General features: G+C 45.8%; 2 protein-coding genes, 1 long non-coding RNA gene and 1 other non-coding gene across 6 annotated transcripts in view; 2 read left to right on the top strand and 2 right to left on the bottom strand.

The window, feature by feature from the left end:
• TMEM116 (transmembrane protein 116) overlaps positions 1-2,932 on the bottom strand; it is a 28,997-nt gene extending 26,065 nt beyond the window's left edge. For both annotated transcript variants that reach the window (XM_040986883.1, XM_040986884.1), the window contains exons 1-2: positions 2,892-2,932; positions 1,712-1,775 (exon numbers count right to left, since the gene is read on the bottom strand). In XM_040986883.1, the coding sequence (XP_040842817.1) occupies positions 1,712-1,775; positions 2,892-2,905 (78 nt within the window). In that variant the 5' untranslated portion in view covers positions 2,906-2,932. The remainder of the gene's footprint in view (positions 1-1,711; positions 1,776-2,891) is intronic.
• Positions 2,533-2,639, bottom strand: LOC121160964. The gene has a single exon (XR_005884593.1). It is a non-coding gene; the product is annotated as a U6 spliceosomal RNA (small nuclear RNA).
• Positions 2,933-7,667: 4,735 nt separating the features above from the next.
• Positions 7,668-15,229, top strand: ERP29 (endoplasmic reticulum protein 29). Of its 2 annotated transcripts, XM_040986973.1 has the most exons (3): positions 7,669-7,866; positions 12,608-12,746; positions 14,457-15,229. In XM_040986973.1, the coding sequence occupies exons 1-3, from the start codon at positions 7,723-7,725 to the stop codon at positions 14,957-14,959; spliced, it is 786 nt and encodes a 261-aa protein (XP_040842907.1). In that variant the 5' UTR covers positions 7,669-7,722; the 3' UTR covers positions 14,960-15,229. The 2 variants fall into 2 exon arrangements, with proteins under 2 accessions (XP_040842908.1, XP_040842907.1); XM_040986974.1 differs by lacking the exon at positions 12,608-12,746 and having other exon boundaries at positions 7,668-7,866; positions 14,457-14,576.
• On the top strand, positions 10,419-11,950 carry LOC121160865. Its single transcript, XR_005884584.1, has 2 exons — positions 10,419-11,677; positions 11,754-11,950. It is a non-coding gene; the product is annotated as an uncharacterized LOC121160865 (long non-coding RNA).
• Positions 15,230-16,428: the final 1,199 nt, after the last annotated feature.

The following is a 16,428-nucleotide window of genomic DNA, read 5'->3' as shown; positions in this document are numbered from 1 at the left end:
TAAAAAGTTATGTTCTTTACTGTTATTATAAAATTCAAGATTAAAATTTAAATTTAAAATCTTAAAAAAAATAAAGAAAGTAAAACGAGGACAGTCTGCTCTCAAATTTCAGCTCCAACACATATAAGCTGTAAGGCTTGGGAAAAATTCTTCAACTTTGCTAGCATTTCATGTCCTTGTCTAAAATGTCAGACACAACCAACTCAGAGCTGCTTTAAGAATTAAGTGGATTGGGCCCAGCAGCGTGGCCTAGTGGCTAAAGTCCTCACCTTGAATGCGCCAGGATCCCATATGGGCGCCGGTTCGAATCCCGGCAGCTCCACTTCCCATTCAGCTCCCTGCTTGTGGCCTGGGAAAGCAGTTGAGGATGGCCCAAAGCTTTGGGACCCTGTACCCGTGTGAGATACCTGGAAGAAGTCCCTGGCTCCTGGCTTCAGATTGGCACAGCGCTGGCCGTTGCATTCACTTGGGCAGTGAATCATCATATGGAAGATCTTCCTCTCTGTCTCTCCTCCTCTCTGAATATCTGACTTTCCAATAAATAAATAAATCTTTTTTAAAAAAAAGAATGAAGTGGACTGGGTCCAGGACAATAGCCCAGTGGCTAAAGTCCTCTCCTTGCATGCATCAGGATTCCATATGGGATCCACTTCCCATCCAGCTCCCTGTTTGTGGCCAGGGAGGGCAGTGGAAGATGGTCATGGAGGGCCTTGGGTCCCTGCATCTGCTCTGGCTCCTAGCCTTGGATCAGCTCAGCACCGTCTGTTGTGGCCACTATCTATCATACATGGCCTAAACCATGTTTTACCTAGTTATTAAATAAATAACGGCCAAGCACTCAGACTATCCTCTGGGGCTATCCATTCATATTACCAGGGAACTAGATCTGAAATGAATCAACCAGGACTTGAACAAGTGTCCATATAGGAATGCTGGCACCGTAGGCAACAACTTAACCTGATGCGTTACGACATGGATCCCCTTAAAGTGATCTTTTTGATATAAACTGTTTTACAAAAACTGTAAGGTGGGTTTTTTTTTTAATTATTAAATTGTAATTGTCTAGAAGGATGTGTAGCAGAATAATTAATTACCTTTTATATAACAAAGTCTTTCAACTATCTCCTAGCCTCTTCAGCAACTTTCCTAATATATTGAAATCAAAAACCCTGCTGGGATCTCAGGAGTGCCAGCTCCTGGAATTCCAGCTCCTCCACTTCTAATCTAGCCCCCCGCCAATGAGGTTGGGAAAGCAGTGGAAGACAGGTAAGTCCTGGATACTCTGCACCCATAAAGGAGACCTGGGTAGAATTCTGGGTTCCTGCCTATAGCCTGAACCAGCCTATGCACTGCAGTCATTTGGGGAATGAACCAGTATATGGACAATCTCTCTGTCTCCATCTCCTTTTCTCTATACAATGCAAACAAAATAAAATAAAATATCACCTATAGACTTCAGAAAATACTGCTTCCTTAATCTTAATAACTAATGCATAACAAAAAAATCTGCATTTAGTAATCTCTCAGAATTCAAGGCTATCATTAAAATAATGGAGTCCTATTGATAGTGCCTAAGATATCTCAGTCTATTTAATATTTAAATAACAAATTTGTAAGTAATTCATATCATTATTCCATCATTCCACTGTTATTTATTTCAAAGGCTAAGTCACTAAAAGTTCAACTCCAACATAAAAGAGTGATTGCTCACCTCTGGAGATTTCTGTATATTCTGGAATACAGAATAGGCAATAAGTGAACTTGATCCTATAACACTGCAAGAAACAGAAGATGGTCATTAAAACAGGAAAATGAGGTTGTTTCATTTTTTTCTAGTTTTTCGGTTTTTGTTTTGCTTAAGATTTATTTATTTTTATTTAAATGGCAGAGTTACAGAGAAAGAAGACAGAGATCTTCCATCCACTGATTCATTCCCTAAATGGCCAACAATCGGAGCCAGGCCGATCTGAAGCCATGAGACAGGAGCTTCTTGCAGGTCTCCCACATGGGTCAGGGGCTCAAGGATCTGAGCCATTCTCCACTGCTTTTCCAAACCATTAGCAGGAAGCTGGATCAGAAGTGGAGTAGCCAGGAATTGAACTAGCACTCATATGAGATCCTGGTGCCACAGGCAGAGGATTAACCTGCACTACCAGACCATAGTGCCGACCCCAAGATTTTTGTTTTATTGACAGCTGATGCAAAATAAAGAGAAGTTTAAAAAATTATGGAGACATAAGCATTGTGGCACGGAGGATTAAAAAGCCACTTAAGATTCTCACATCCTGTATTGCTATGCCAGCTTAAGTCCTGGCTACTCCATTTCTGATCCAGTCTCCTGCTAAGGATTCCGGGTGATAGTTCAGGTGTTTGGGCTTCTTCCACCCACAGGGGAGCTCTGGACTGAATTCTGGACTCCTCCTTTCAGCCTGGCTCAGCCTTGACTATTTTCGGCATTTAGAGAGTAAAACACCAGATGAAAATTCGTCTCTCTCCCTCTTTCTAATAAACGTAAATAAATAATTAACCATTAAAAAAGATGAATGCTTCACAAATTGTCACATAATTCTGTGGAGGGACTATATCAATCTTCTTTGTATCATTCCAATTTTCACTCGATGTGCTGCCAAGGTAAGCACTCTGCCACTGATTTTGCAATCAATCCTGTAACCAGGTCATCTGCTGATTTCACATGTCATTCTTCAATCTGGTTTTTTTCTGTTATTATTACTGCTAACATTTTCTTAGAAAATATCAACAGGCTTAATAATACGTCTCTGTAATTTGAAGAACAAAAGCAAATACCCAAGGGAAGACTGTAGAAAACTACAGAATTCTCAGTTTTTCCTATACAAGTTTAAACAGAAATATTAGAGATCAAATAAACATACCTCAGAGTAGCCATGACAAACTGTATCCATTGTATTGCAGAAAAAACCTAAGTGAAACAGAGAGAGTGATGAAGCCTTTTACATGTAATATTCAATCCACTCTAATTTCACTATTTATTAACTCTCACTGCAGCACAAAATCGTCTCCAAGGCCCAATTAAAACATTACCAAGTCTGAGAATGAGTGAAAAGACTCCTGTGAAATCAAGGTGACTCCTGGGTTTTTTTCCCTCATTTAAAGGCATAGACAGAAAGTGACTGAATGAAAAAAGAAAAACGAATGTGAAAAAAGTAAGAGGAAGAACAAAATGCAAAAGGTAAAAGTTGAAATTTTGAGAGTGAATAAACAGATGTAAAGAAAAGATAACGAGAGGCACAGAAATACTAAATGAAGTTGACTGACAGAGTTAGACAGACGTAAACTGGAAGTGATAGCAACAGGGAAGAAAACTCAGAGGTTTGGAGAGAGACATTGTGACGAAAACAAACACAGGACAGAGAAGAAGATAGTGGGAGCCACACTGAAGAGAGGCCCAGCTTCCGACCTTACCAAATCCCAGCTGTCCTCCATGAGGTGAGCCCACGGAGGGAAGCCCATTGGGATTGTAGTCCCAACCACCCCGACGCTTCCGTTCCTTCTCACTCACTCTCAGGATATGAAGGAGCTCTGAGCAGTGAGCAGGTGGCTCCACCCCTAGGCCAGCTGGGCTCCTCCCTACCTCTGTACCTTGAGGGCAAGGAGAGAAGTGGTGACAAGTGCAGGAGAAAGCCAAGCAAACAAAGAAATAGAAATAGAGCAGGTGACAAGGAAACAAAGTTGTAAGCTTTGGGAACAGCGAGAAGAGAAGGTTCGAGAGGCAAAAGTAATAAAAGGCTGAGTTAATAAGTCATTTGAAAAAAATAAACAAACCTGCAAGGAGGAAAAGAACAGGAAAAAAAAAAGGGGAGGGAAGCAAAACAGGATAGAAGGAAGGTCTCTTAAGGCCTGGTGCGTTGGCTCAATTGGCTTATTCTCCACCTCAAAGCACAGGCATCCCATATAGCTGCTGGTTCGTGTACCGGCTGCTCCACATCTCATCCAGTTCCTTGCTTATGGCCTGGGAAAACAGTAGATGAGGGCCCAAAGACTTGAGACCCTGCACCCAGATGGAAGATCCAGAGGAAGCTCCTGGCTCCTGGCTTTGGATTGGCTCAGTCCGGCCATTGCAATCATTTTGGGAGTGAACCAGGACAGGGTTCTCTGTCTCTCCTCTCTGTATAAATCAGCCTTTCCAATGATTATAAGTAAATCTTAAGAAAAAAAAAGGAGGTCTACTAAATATGTGTCCATAGAGAGAGAAGCTTGTGATGCAAAATTCATTTCTTCATTCGCTCAATCAACAATGTCTTAGTGATGCCAATAAAAACCTGAGGCTATGTTTGCTACATTTAATACTAACACTCCTTAAATATTCTGAACCACCAAAATTCCCACAGAATATAATTACATTAATAAATTACATTATTGGGCCTGGGTGTGGTAGCTAAGCAGCTAAAGTCCTTGTCTTGCATGTGCCAGGATTTCATATTGTGCTGGTTCTTGTTCTGACTGCTCCACTTCCCATCCAGGTCCCTGCTTGTGGCCTGGGAAAGCAGTTGAAAATGGCCCAAAGCCTTAGGACCCTGCACTTGTGTGGGACACCCAGAAGAGGCTGTGGGATCCTAGCTTCGTATCGGTGCAGCTCCAGCCGTTGTGGCTGCTTGAGGAGTGAATTACTGGATGGAAGATCTTTCTCTCTGTCTCTCTTCCTTTCTGTACATCTGACTTTGCAATAAAAATAAATAAATCTTTAAACAAATTACATTATTTATTTGATATACCTATATTTAAAACTTAGCTTAATGCATAAGTTATGGAAGATAAAAAGATAAATAAGATATTGACACAGTCTTACAAGAGGTTATAATAATATGGCAAGAAAAAAATGGCTTGAACAGCAGCAACTCAAATGCCCTGCATACAGAAACTGTATACAAAAGAAGCACTGGAACAGGGTTTGCGAGGACCAGAAAAATTAGAGAAAGACTGAAGGAAAGAGAAAACAAAATGAAGAAAATTCATTTATGTAACCACTTATCTTGTATCTTTTTTCAAGTCACAGTCTACAAAAACCTCTTCTAAATTAGATCATTTGTATGGCTGAAATAACCTAAATATATGACTCATCTATTTGTATCAAGATTATAGAGAGGGAAGCCAGAAACTGTTTAGAGTAAATTTTATAACTTTGCTTACGTCATTAGATAAACAAAATGCCAGGGAAGTTTTAGGTCAGCATAAGGTCTTGGAGAGTTCTGAAGCTTCTACTCACAGCTATCTCAGAAGGTAAGGTGACTAACAGTTTCATCGAGTGATAAGAAAGTGCTTCTGGACAAAGAACTTTCAGTCAAGAACAAACCTGTTTGTTTGGAGAAGAGCTAAGTCAGTCACTGCGCCTGATAGCTACCCTTGGAAAGCTTTCTCTTCAGCATTTCTGCCAAAATGTTTATGCCACCTACCAACATTTGAGGACTTACTTATCAGCTTTTCTAAATTCATTCCCTGTCTTCTGTAAATTTGGCTCTCTTGTCATTTGGAGGATATTGGGAAACTAATTTTGCCATCTTCCTTTCCTGCAAAGGTCAACTTAAGGTTAAACAATGGTATAGGTGAGATTTTTTGGAAGATTTTTCTTATTTATTATTATTATTTATTGCAAAGTCAGATATGCAGAGGAGGGGAGACAGAGAGGAAGATTTTCCGTTTGATGATTCACCCGTCAAGTGACCACAATGGCTGGAGCTGTTTCGATCAGGAGCCAGGAACTTCTTCCAGGTCTCCCACACAGGTGCAGGGTCCTAACGCTTTGGGCCATCCTCAACTGCTTTCCCAGGCCACAGGTAGGAAGCTGGATAGAAAGCGGAGCCACAGGCATTAGAACTGGTGTCCATATGGGATCCTGACACATTCAAGGCGAGGACTTTAGTCACTAGGCCATTGTGCTGAGCCCTCGGTGAGATTTTTTTAGGGCTTTTCCCCCCTTTTAAGTAAAAAGCTCCCCTTTTAAGTAAAAAGCTCCTTACTATGTTCAAATACAACCCAGCTTTTATTTAATGTGCATTTTATTATTTAATGTACATTTTAATTTAATGTACATTTATTTTATATCAATAAAAATTAACAAATATGGGTGCCAGTTCTAATCCTGGCAGCTCCGCTTCCCATCCAGCTCCCTGCCTGTGGCCTGGGAAAGCAGTCGAGGAGGGCCCAAAGCCTTGGGACCCTGCACCCGCGTGGGAGACCCAGAAGAGGCTCCTGGCTCCTGGCTTCAGATCAGCACAGGTCTTCTTGGTCACTTGGGGAGTGAATCATCAGACAGAAGATCTTTCTCTCTCTCCTCCTCTGTGTATGTCTGACTTTGCAATAAAAATAAAATTAATCTTTTTTTTTTTAAAAAAAAAAAGAGGAAATCAAGGCTTATCAGTGAGTTTCAGCACTGTAGCAAATTAAGCCTGCTACACCAGCATCCCACATGGGAGACCATTTTAATTCCCTCTGCTCTATTTCTGATCCAGCCTCATTTTAATGAGCCTAGAAAATCAGTGGAAGCATTTTGCTTGGGCCCTACAGCAATGATCCCTTGCAAAAAGATTTTTTGACATCCAATCATGACAGGAATTTCAAAATGTGTATTATGAAAAAGCTGTACGTGAATGTCAGGTTTTTGCACCAAAATAAAACATCTTTTAATTAAATTTTCCATAAAATTTTAAAAGTATCCTCATACACACACACAGAAAAAAATAATTATTACACACAGTGGTTAATATAACTGTTTTTCTTACACTCAAACCTATTTGATCCAATTTGTAAATTCTTTCCTACTTAAGTTTCTCAATTTCATCCTTACTCTGGTGGTTTCAAACCCTCTCACGTGGGGAGATCCCATAGAAATTCCGCTTCATTTCAATCATGGTCCCACCATTCCTGCCTATACTGGAAATAGGAAATACTCCCTGGTTAGAAATATCCCATTCTTTGGCCTTTCCGCTCCCCTCTGTGCCTTTCCCGTGAGAGAACCCTGTCTTGTTCCTTATCTCCACAGTTGCACCGGGGGTGGGGGGAAAGGGGCTCTGGCACAAACCACCGATGGAAAGAATCCCTTGAGCACACAATGATACCAACCTATATTATACTTTGGCCTTTCGGGAGCCTTGGCCACAGCTCGGCCCAAGCCCGTGGAGCTCCCCACATGAGGCGTTCAACTCCCGGGAGGCCTGACTGGGCCCGGGAGCTGCGAGTCCAGCAGTCTGAGGGAAGCAGCACAGGCAGACTGAGGGCCGCTGGACTTGACTGTCCGACAAACTGACGGACGGAAACGCAGGGAGGCAGGAGAGGTGGCCCTGGCATGTTCAAAAGTGTGAAAACACAACAAGAAAATTGCTGCTGCGACGCCGTCACGCGCTTGCCTCGCACCTCTCTTCACGCGCACGACGGCGCCTACGGAGCGGGCGCGCGGCGCGCCTCCCTCAGTGCGCGTGCGCAGCAGCAGCCAGTGGCGCTCCTCCCCAGCCCCGCCCTGCCTCACGTGGCCCGGCGTGCGTCCCGCGGTTCCGCTGAGCGCGCCTGCGCGGAATCCCCATTTTCCCCGCCCTATACGCGGCCCCGCCCTTTCAACCTAGTTTGGCGTGAGCCTCTCCGGGGCCTTCACACGCGCGTGCGCAACAGCGCGTCTTGGCGGTCACGTGACGCCTGACGCCCGGCGTTCCCGGCTACCGCTTGATCCCTCTGTCGCTCTCACCATCAGGCGTCATGGCTGCCTCCGTTCCCCGTGCCGCTTCTCTCTCCCCACTGCTTCCCCTTCTCTTGGGCCTCCTGTTGCTCTCCGCTCCGCATGGCGGCAGCGGCCTGCACACCAAGGGAGCCCTTCCATTGGATACTGTCACTTTCTATAAGGTAACGGGGATGGGGGGGTGAGTCTGGCGCGTCTCTCTTCGGGCGTGAAGCACCGAGGGCTGGTAGAAGATGGGCTGGTAGGAGCGATCCCGAGGCTTCCCACCGTCCTATGGGCCTCGTGGACTCTGGAACGGGGATGTAGCGAAAGAGCTGCCAAGAGGCAGGGACCTGGAGGGTCCTTGCCTTATCTCAGGGCAAGGGGCGGCGCCAGGCGAGATGTCCGCTGGGCGGTGCGAGATCCTGGCCGTTAGCTACGTGCAAGGTGCTGCTGCGTCTGCTTGTAAAGAGCAAATGTGCAGCCCACCTGTCACGAACATCTTGGGCCTGAGAACAAAATGCCACTCCTTCTTTCTCCCCCCCCCCCCCACTTCACCATTCGTGAACGTGGGTAGGACCCTGGCCTGGGTGAGGGAGAGTCTTGGAGGGGTTGACTACTGCATGCGATCGCGCGGCCCCAGCCCCACTCCTTTGGTACCTATCTGCACTCCTTATTGACTAACTGCCAGGACATAGACCATCCAAGTGTAGAGAGAGGGCCAGTCGTCCTTTCTCGTTTTTGTGCCCAGTGAGGGAAGTGAAACCGAGAGCTGCAACTCTGAATCTGTTTCACGTGGTGGAACTTGCCTGTAGTGGGCTTGGCGTTGGGCGTAGCGTATTCAAGGCTCTGTTTCAAGTGTTTGGAAGCGTGGGAGTGGCTGGTTGGTTCTCGGACGCTTTTTGTACTCTGTGTTTTGCAGTCCCCCCCTTTTTTTTAGACTTATTATTTATTTTTATTGGAAAGTCAGATATACAGAGAGAAGGAGAGACAGAGGAAGGTCCTCCATCCGATAATTCACTCCCTAAGCAGCTGCAATGGCTGAAGCTGAGCGGATTAGAAGCCAGGAGCTAGGAGCTTTCTCTCGGTCTCCTATACTCCCACGAGGGCACAAGGTCCCAAAGCTCTTGGCTGTCTTCAGCTGCTTTCTCGGGCAGCAAGCAGGGAGTTGGATGGGAAGTGGGGCCACTGGGATTAGAACCGGCACCTATATGGGATCCCAGCTTGTGTAAGGTGAGAACTTTAACCACTAGGCTACTGTACTGACTCCCCCTGTTTTTTTTTGTTTTTTTTTTTTTTGGAAGTGACACCTCCATCTCCCATCTGACTCCACTATAGAGGCAGATCCCATCACAGAGCAGGTGTGACTCAAAAGAAGACTTTGCACCATGTGGGATGCTTTTGTGCTCACAGTAGATCGGTTCCAGGACCCCCCTGCAGATACCATTACCTACAGACACTCAAGGCCTTTAGTAATTGCAAAAGAGAAAGTTGGTATGGATTTAGTACCGCACAGTGTTGGTGATCCCTGGGGTTTGCAGGGCCTCCTGTATTCCCTAATCAGTTGTTTGTGGCCTCTCTGTGCCACCGACGCCTGCTGGTAGCATCCTCAGGGATCTCACTGCTTCCATTCTACAGCCTGCATCTTCCATGGACTGCCTTTCACTTCACTCATCTGTCTCCCCCTACTTTTCTCTCCCTCATCCCCCCTGCTCTGTGTTGGCAGCCAGACAGGCCATCATTGGGTCCTTTGGGTGTTCCAAGCTGGTTATTGTCTGGTTACATTTGCAACAAACCAGTCTTTTTGACCAGAACATTCTTTGCCCATTTTTGGAGAAAGGCAGGCTATTTCTCATTCAAACTTAAATTCAGTGTTACCTGTCAGAGCCCTTCTTTGAATCTTCCCAACTCCCCAGTCTAAAGTGTTGGTTACATTACCTTTGTTTTATTTTTCTGTTGAACATTCATCACTTTTCTTCTGACCAGTTTTAACCATCTGTCTCCCATACAAACATATCACTTGTCAAACAAATTCTGTGTCTGTTTTGGTCTTGATCATCTGCAAAGCATAGCAGGTAGCTGTTACACAGAAATTGCTCAATTACGTGTTGCATGGATGATCACAGGTATCCTTCAGTCCCTTTCCAGAGCTCACTATTTCTTTGCCACTAAATATTGCATTTCCCTTTTTTTTTTTTTTGGTCCAGCAGCCTAGTTCCCATGCCTTGCCTTTATGTGCCTTTTAACATTTTTGTTTGTTTGTTTTTGCTTATTTTCTTAAGATTTATATAATTGAAAGAGGAACAAATGGATCTTCCATCTGCTGGTTCACTTCCCAAATGGCTGGCCCATCCTCGGCTCCTGCATGGGTAGCAATGACCCAAGTACTTGGACCATCTCGTGCTGTGTCCCCAGGTGTATTAGCAGGAAGCTGGATCAAAAACAGCAGCCGGAACTCCCATGTGGAATGTGCAGCCTGACCCACACCACACTGCTGACCCCTCTCTGTTTCTTACCCTTCACCATCACTAGATGTTGGGTCCAGGTCCATATCACATATTGGAATGCCAGTTTGAGTCCTGGCGATTCCTCTTAACGGTCCATCTGGCTGGAAATGCACCTTGGGAAGCAGATGATGGCTCAGGGCTTGAGTGGGAGATCTGGTTGCAGTTCTAGGTTCCTGGCTTCTGCATGGCTCAGTCCTGGCTGTTGTGGCCATTTGGGGAGTGAACTGGTAGATGGAAGATTTCTGTCACCCTGCCTTTCAGGAAAAAACAATTTTAATCAATTGGATAATGAATGCACCTATGCTTTGAAAAAAACAAGTTACCTAACCATAGGTAATGGTAGCTGCTGCTCCAAGGCCAAGGAAAGGAGTGCAGTCACTAAAACATTTAAATGCAGAACTTGAGTAGAATAACAGAAAATTTCTTCTGCAGGTGTTTACCATTCAGAACGCTTCAGGTACGCCCTCGTAATTATGAGTGACAGTAAAAGATGGGCAGGCTTTCAGTTCTATGTTATTGTTAAATCAGTCTAGAATTACTAGTATTATCCCATGGTACAGGTATAATAAGTCCCTTGAAGGTGGGAGTCCTCTATTTTTTAAACGATTCTGCCCTGTTCCCTCTCCCCTACCCCAACATGTGGCATCCACTCCCACAGCTTAAGCATTTGCCACATAGCAGGCATTGCGGGGTGGCAAGGGTACAGCAGGAAGTACTTTGAGCCAGGTTCTTAACTCAGATGCACATGCTGATGTTCAGAGGGCAGCCAACAAGCAAATAAAGAAATTAAAGAATGATTAAAGGAGTGCAGAAAATCTGTCAGGGTGAGATGATAGGATTTGGTTTTGAGCATGAAGGTGTCTTAGATGGTCTGATTACGTTGGACTTGAACCTTGGACAGAGAGAGTCTGTAAGAATCACAAGTGAGCATTCCAGCCAGCAGAGAGCAAGTTGAGAAGGCCTGCAGTTGGAACACACTGAGTTGTGTGTGGCAGCAAAATAAGGCCAGCAGGGCCGGAGGGATGTGCTCTAATTCATATTTGAAATCTCCCTTGCATTGAGGTCCCCAGAGCTCAGGCAGTTTTGGCATCAGTGACCATTTAAAGATGATGTGTTCTGCCAGCATCTCTTCCTTTGTGTCTCGAGGTAGGATTAAATTTTTTTAAAGCCTTGAGCCAACTGGATACCAAAACATAGTATGGGACAGGGACTAACAACACGAGGTTCCTGTGCTTTTGTCTGGAATTATGGCTGCATAACCTCACAGTTGACATTTATGTCTGTGATGCAAAAAGTGGAAGTAGTGCCCACATGGACCAAACCCAGAGTTGCAGGGGCATGGAAAGAAGTTTTCCAATAGCTTGTTAAATGAGATTTATGCACTGGGGACAAATTTAGACAAGATTTAGAAAGGCAGGGAGAAGGAGTTTCATCTACTAGTTCACTCCCCAAATGCCCACAGTGACCCTGAGCTAAAGGCCAAAGTCAGGTCCTAGGAACTCAGGTATTTGAGCTGTCACCCAGGGTGTGAATTGGCAGGAAGCTGGCATCACAAGCAGAGCCAGGACTCGGACACAGGTGCTCTGGTGGCGTCTTAGCAAATGCCAGACACCCACCCTGGAAATGAAGACCGACCTGAGCTACGACATAGATGAGCCCAGAGAGCATTGCTAAGGGAAAGAAGCCAGACAGAAGACCACATCTTTTATGATTCCATCAGAACAGAAAAACGAAAAACATGTTAGATTAGTGGTTGCTGCAGCTCAGCAGAGGAGCGCTGGAGAGTCTGCTCAGTGGCAGTTCAGAGCTTCCTTCCAGGGTGCTTAGTGTTCTGGAATCAAAAGGAATGGTTGCTCAGCTTTATGTGAATTATCCTAAACTTCATGTCCTGGCTCCTACAGTTTAGGACCTAGAGGTCTAGAGGCCAACTGAGACCATGTAGGGAGAGGACGCTGTCCCAGGCTTGGCCTAGCACCAACTTATATTCCCCCAGAAATTGCTGAGTTCAATTCTGGTCTCTAGCTATGTGTCTTCCATGATGCCAACTGTTTTATCGGCAGTTTTGTCAGATTTCTGGTTCATGGTTTACTGAGAAGGCTGCCCGTGAATGCGGGCATGACTGGGGAGGTTGTAGTCGAGCATGTTGTGGGGCTCCTCAGCCTCACTGATGGGCACAGTCTTAATTCAGCTGTAGCTTTGTTTATTCTAGACAGAGCCAGTGTTAGACACCCAACACAAAGCAGGTGCTCACTAAATGCCTGCATGAACCCAGATGAATGATTGCATTTTAGTTTGTGAGAGCTCGTTTCCCTTGTGGGCTTTTTTCCACTCCATTTCTTAAACTGGGGCTCCATGGGAAGGGGAAGTAGCCTCACAGGTCAGTGGAACACCCCTCTTGCTCAGCTCTGTACACCCTCAGGTCATTCCCAAAAGCAAGTTCGTCTTGGTCAAGTTCGACACCCAGTACCCCTACGGCGAGAAGCAGGATGAGTTCAAGCGTCTAGCTGAAAATTCGGCCTCCAGCGAAGATCTCTTGGTGGCAGAGGTGGGCATCTCAGGTATGGACAAGTCCCAAGTGACTGGGAAGGACAGTGGGGGTAAAGGACAGAAGCTGTTTCTGTGCTTGAAGTGGTAATACCCACAACTTCTCCGTCTGGCTAGGCAGTGGATTTCAGTCTCCCACAGCATCTGACATCGAAGGCCAGCCTGCCAAAGCAGATTCTGGAACCTGGAAACCTTGGCTCAGCCTGGCAGGTGGCAGCAGGGAAGAGAGCCCCTCTTACACCCTCTGCCCCTGTCTGAGATTAAGCTCACTGTGAGAAGCTGGAGTTTTCCTTCTGGGATACCTTAAGCCATTTCTCCAAGTAGGCAGTATAGGTACTTTTTTGGTCAGCATTTAGGGGTTTGGATTTAGCTGAGAGGCATTCATGCTAGCTCTAATCCAGGAGCAGGGCAGCTGTCAGTCACAGTGATGAATACTAGTCAGCAACATGTCATGACCTAGGCTGGGCAGACATCTGCACAGGCATGTGTTTGGTCTTCCCTAGACCCTTGCCAGATGTAGCTATTTTATACTCAAAATCTGAAGTTCATGGGGCTTTACTGACTTCCCTCAGGCCACGAGGAGTAGAGTGGCTTGTCCAAAATGGCACCTAAGTGTTAACAGTCCCAGGGTCTGAGCCAGCTCGGCTTCCCAGTGAGGAGGATGCTTCTCCCCAGTGAGCTGGGAGCTCACTAGATCCAGGCCTGGGTAGATATGGCTGGCACCCCTTCAGGTCAGCTGGTTCACTGTGACTCAGTTTGGGATCAACTCCTGTGGCTTTTGGATTAGTAGCATTTCCGGCTGTTTACTGTGTGCAGGAATGTGTATTTCATGCTTGTGACATCTCTGTCAGGTACTATGGTACTGTTACATCTCCTGTTTCCCCCAAGATCATTGATTGAACTGTCAAGTGGCTGAACTAGTTGTTACCCGCAAATTCTAACACTCCCACCCAGCAGTAATCGGCCTTGGCCACTTACTCCCAGCAAAGTTTCAGAAACTGGTCAACAGCCTCTTCCCTGGCACTTCTGCCTTTTGGACAAACCTTGCAGCCGCCACATACGAGCAGTCCACTCGGCCAGGTCTCCTGCAGATGTTCCCACAGTAGATCTCTCCAACAGCCAGCTGTGTCAGGACATTATTACCTAGCACCCTTCTCATCAGCCAGATTGGCCTTAGAAATCTTAAAAAAAAAAAAAATACAAGACACAAGCTCAGTCCTGCTGTTAAGTTTCTACACTTACAGTCCTTTCTTCCGAGACTTCCTGGATCCTCGCGTGGCTGGTCCCTTGACATTTGGGTCCCTCAACTGCTGCATCACCTCCACAGGGAAGGCAGCCTCAACCAAATGAAATTGGCTTCCTTTACTCAGCCACACTGTCCCTTCACCCTGCTTGACTTTGACCGTGGTATTAGCCACTTTGTTCCTTTGTTTTTCCTTCTCTTAACCCTTAAGTGATAAACCCCTTGAGGTAGGAGAAGATGCTCCATTTCAGCACCTGGCTTACAGTAGACATAAAGGATGCCCATTTTTCAAATGAAAGAAGGCAGAGAGGTTAAGTGACTTGACTAACATCACCTGGCTAGCATGAGGAAGAGTAGGAGTTCAAACCCAATCCTGTTTGATTGTCCCTTCAAACCCGTGCACAGCTCAGCTAGGTCCAAGAGCAATGTGCGGCCCTCGGTCCCCTCAGTCTCGCTCCTTACTGATGGTTTGTATTTACAGATTATGGTGACAAGCTGAACATGGAGCTGAGCGAGAAATACAAGCTGGACAAAGAAAACTACCCCATCTTCTACCTTTTCCGGGATGGGGACTTTGAGAACCCCATCCCCTATACTGGGGCCATCAAGGTTGGAGCCATCCAGCGCTGGCTAAAGGGCCATGGGGTTTACCTTGGCATGCCTGGCTGCTTGCCTGCCTATGACGCCCTGGCAGGGGAGTTCATCAGAGCCTCCAGTGTGGAGGCCCGCCAGGCCCTCTTGAAGCAGGGGCAAGACAACCTCTCAAGTGTGAAGGAGACTGACAGGAAGTCGGCTGAGCAGTACCTGAAGATCATGAGCAAGGTCTTGGACCAAGGCGAGGACTTCCCAGCATCAGAGATGACCCGAATCACCAAGCTGATCGAGAAGAACAAGATGAGTGACGGGAAGAAGGAGGCACTGCAGAAAAGCTTGAACATCCTGACCGCCTTCCAAAAGAAGGGTGCGGAGAAGGAAGAGCTGTAACAGGTGCCCCAGGGTCTTCCGGGGTGCGGTGGGGAAGACCGACCCCTGTGCAATGGTGGAAAAAGTAGCACTAAACCAGAAATCTGAGCCCCAAGTATGTCTGAACATTGCTGCTGCTGGGACCACATGTAGGACATCTCTCTGGCCACTCCAGGGATGGCTATCAGGTGCCCTCAGAAGGAAGCCATGCTACAGGGAGGAGCGTACTGCCCAGGTCCCCAACAAGTGTAATTTTGATCTTATTAAATTTCCATGTTTTGGTTAAGTGGACCTGAAGCCCTTCTGTTTTCTTTCTTAGATTACATGGTTTAGTCCATAACTTCCTTTTTCAATACAAAGTGATATCAAAACTCAGCCAGGGTTACCAACTGTCCCGGCGACACTGTGGAAAGTGTCCTGATTTCAGAGGGCCCTTGCTATCTTCTGCCAGTGTGCACTCACGTTAGTCCACTGTGGAGAATAAAATGTGTGCTGCTCATTCTCTGTCCCTTAAAACACAATAGCCACAGGGCCTGGCGCATTAGCCTAGTCCTTACCTTGCACGTGCCAGGATCCCATATGGGTGCCGGTTCTAATCTTGGCGGTCAGTCCTGCTTCCCATCTAGCTCACTGCTTGTGGACTGGGAAAGCAGATGAAGACGATCTAAAGTGTTGAGACCCTGCTCCCGCCTGGGAGACCCAGAAGCTCTGGGCTCCTGGTTTCAAGTCAGTGCAGCTCCAGCTATTGTGGCCACTCGGGGAGTGAATCAATGGACAGATCTTCCTCTCTGTCTCTCCTTTCTGTATATCTGCCTTTCCAATACAAATTTTAAAAATCTTTTAAAAAAAGCCACATTGAGCCAACAGCACTCGTAATGACCTTCCACGTCCTAGGATACATGTCACAAGTTCCTAGTTGGACTCATGTAAGCCATCTTCAGACATGATGTAATTCAGTCCAATTTGGATGTTAAAAAGACAAAAGACTGTTCTTTGGCTAGTCACTTTCAATTACAAACACCAGTTTGTTAAAAGCAGAGTGGCGAGAGCTGCCTTCCAGATCTTTTCCAACAGCCCAACTCTCATGCATGTTGGGAAGTAGCCTCAGACACAACTTCTGAAATGATCTCACAACATCTCACACATGACAAATATGGATTTAGCAGATAAGACCTTGAATTGCTTAATTTTCTCCGTTTCAGCAAAATTACTCTTATAAGAGTCACTGAGAAGAAAATCTGGAGAATCACTCGTGTATTGAATTGCATTAAACAAAAATAGTCATTTTGGATCATTGACACCAACCAGTTAGATGTTCCAACCCAAACATCTACCCGCCCACAGCCAGCATGATCCGCCACAAGTAGCGATTTCAGTATTTCTCCTTGTTCTAATTACAACCTTTGGATGGTCTTCTCGGGTGCTTCTCCCTGCTGAATCTGATTTACCTGTTGAAATTTCATCTTTTGTCATATGTAAAATGGCACATT

The sequence above is a fragment of the Ochotona curzoniae genome, unplaced genomic scaffold, assembly GCF_017591425.1.
Source record: "Ochotona curzoniae isolate NIBS_2020 unplaced genomic scaffold, NIBS_Ocur_1.0 contig_46, whole genome shotgun sequence".
Lineage (NCBI taxonomy): Eukaryota > Metazoa > Chordata > Mammalia > Lagomorpha > Ochotonidae > Ochotona > Ochotona curzoniae.
This window is presented reverse-complemented; position numbering and strand designations above follow the sequence as displayed.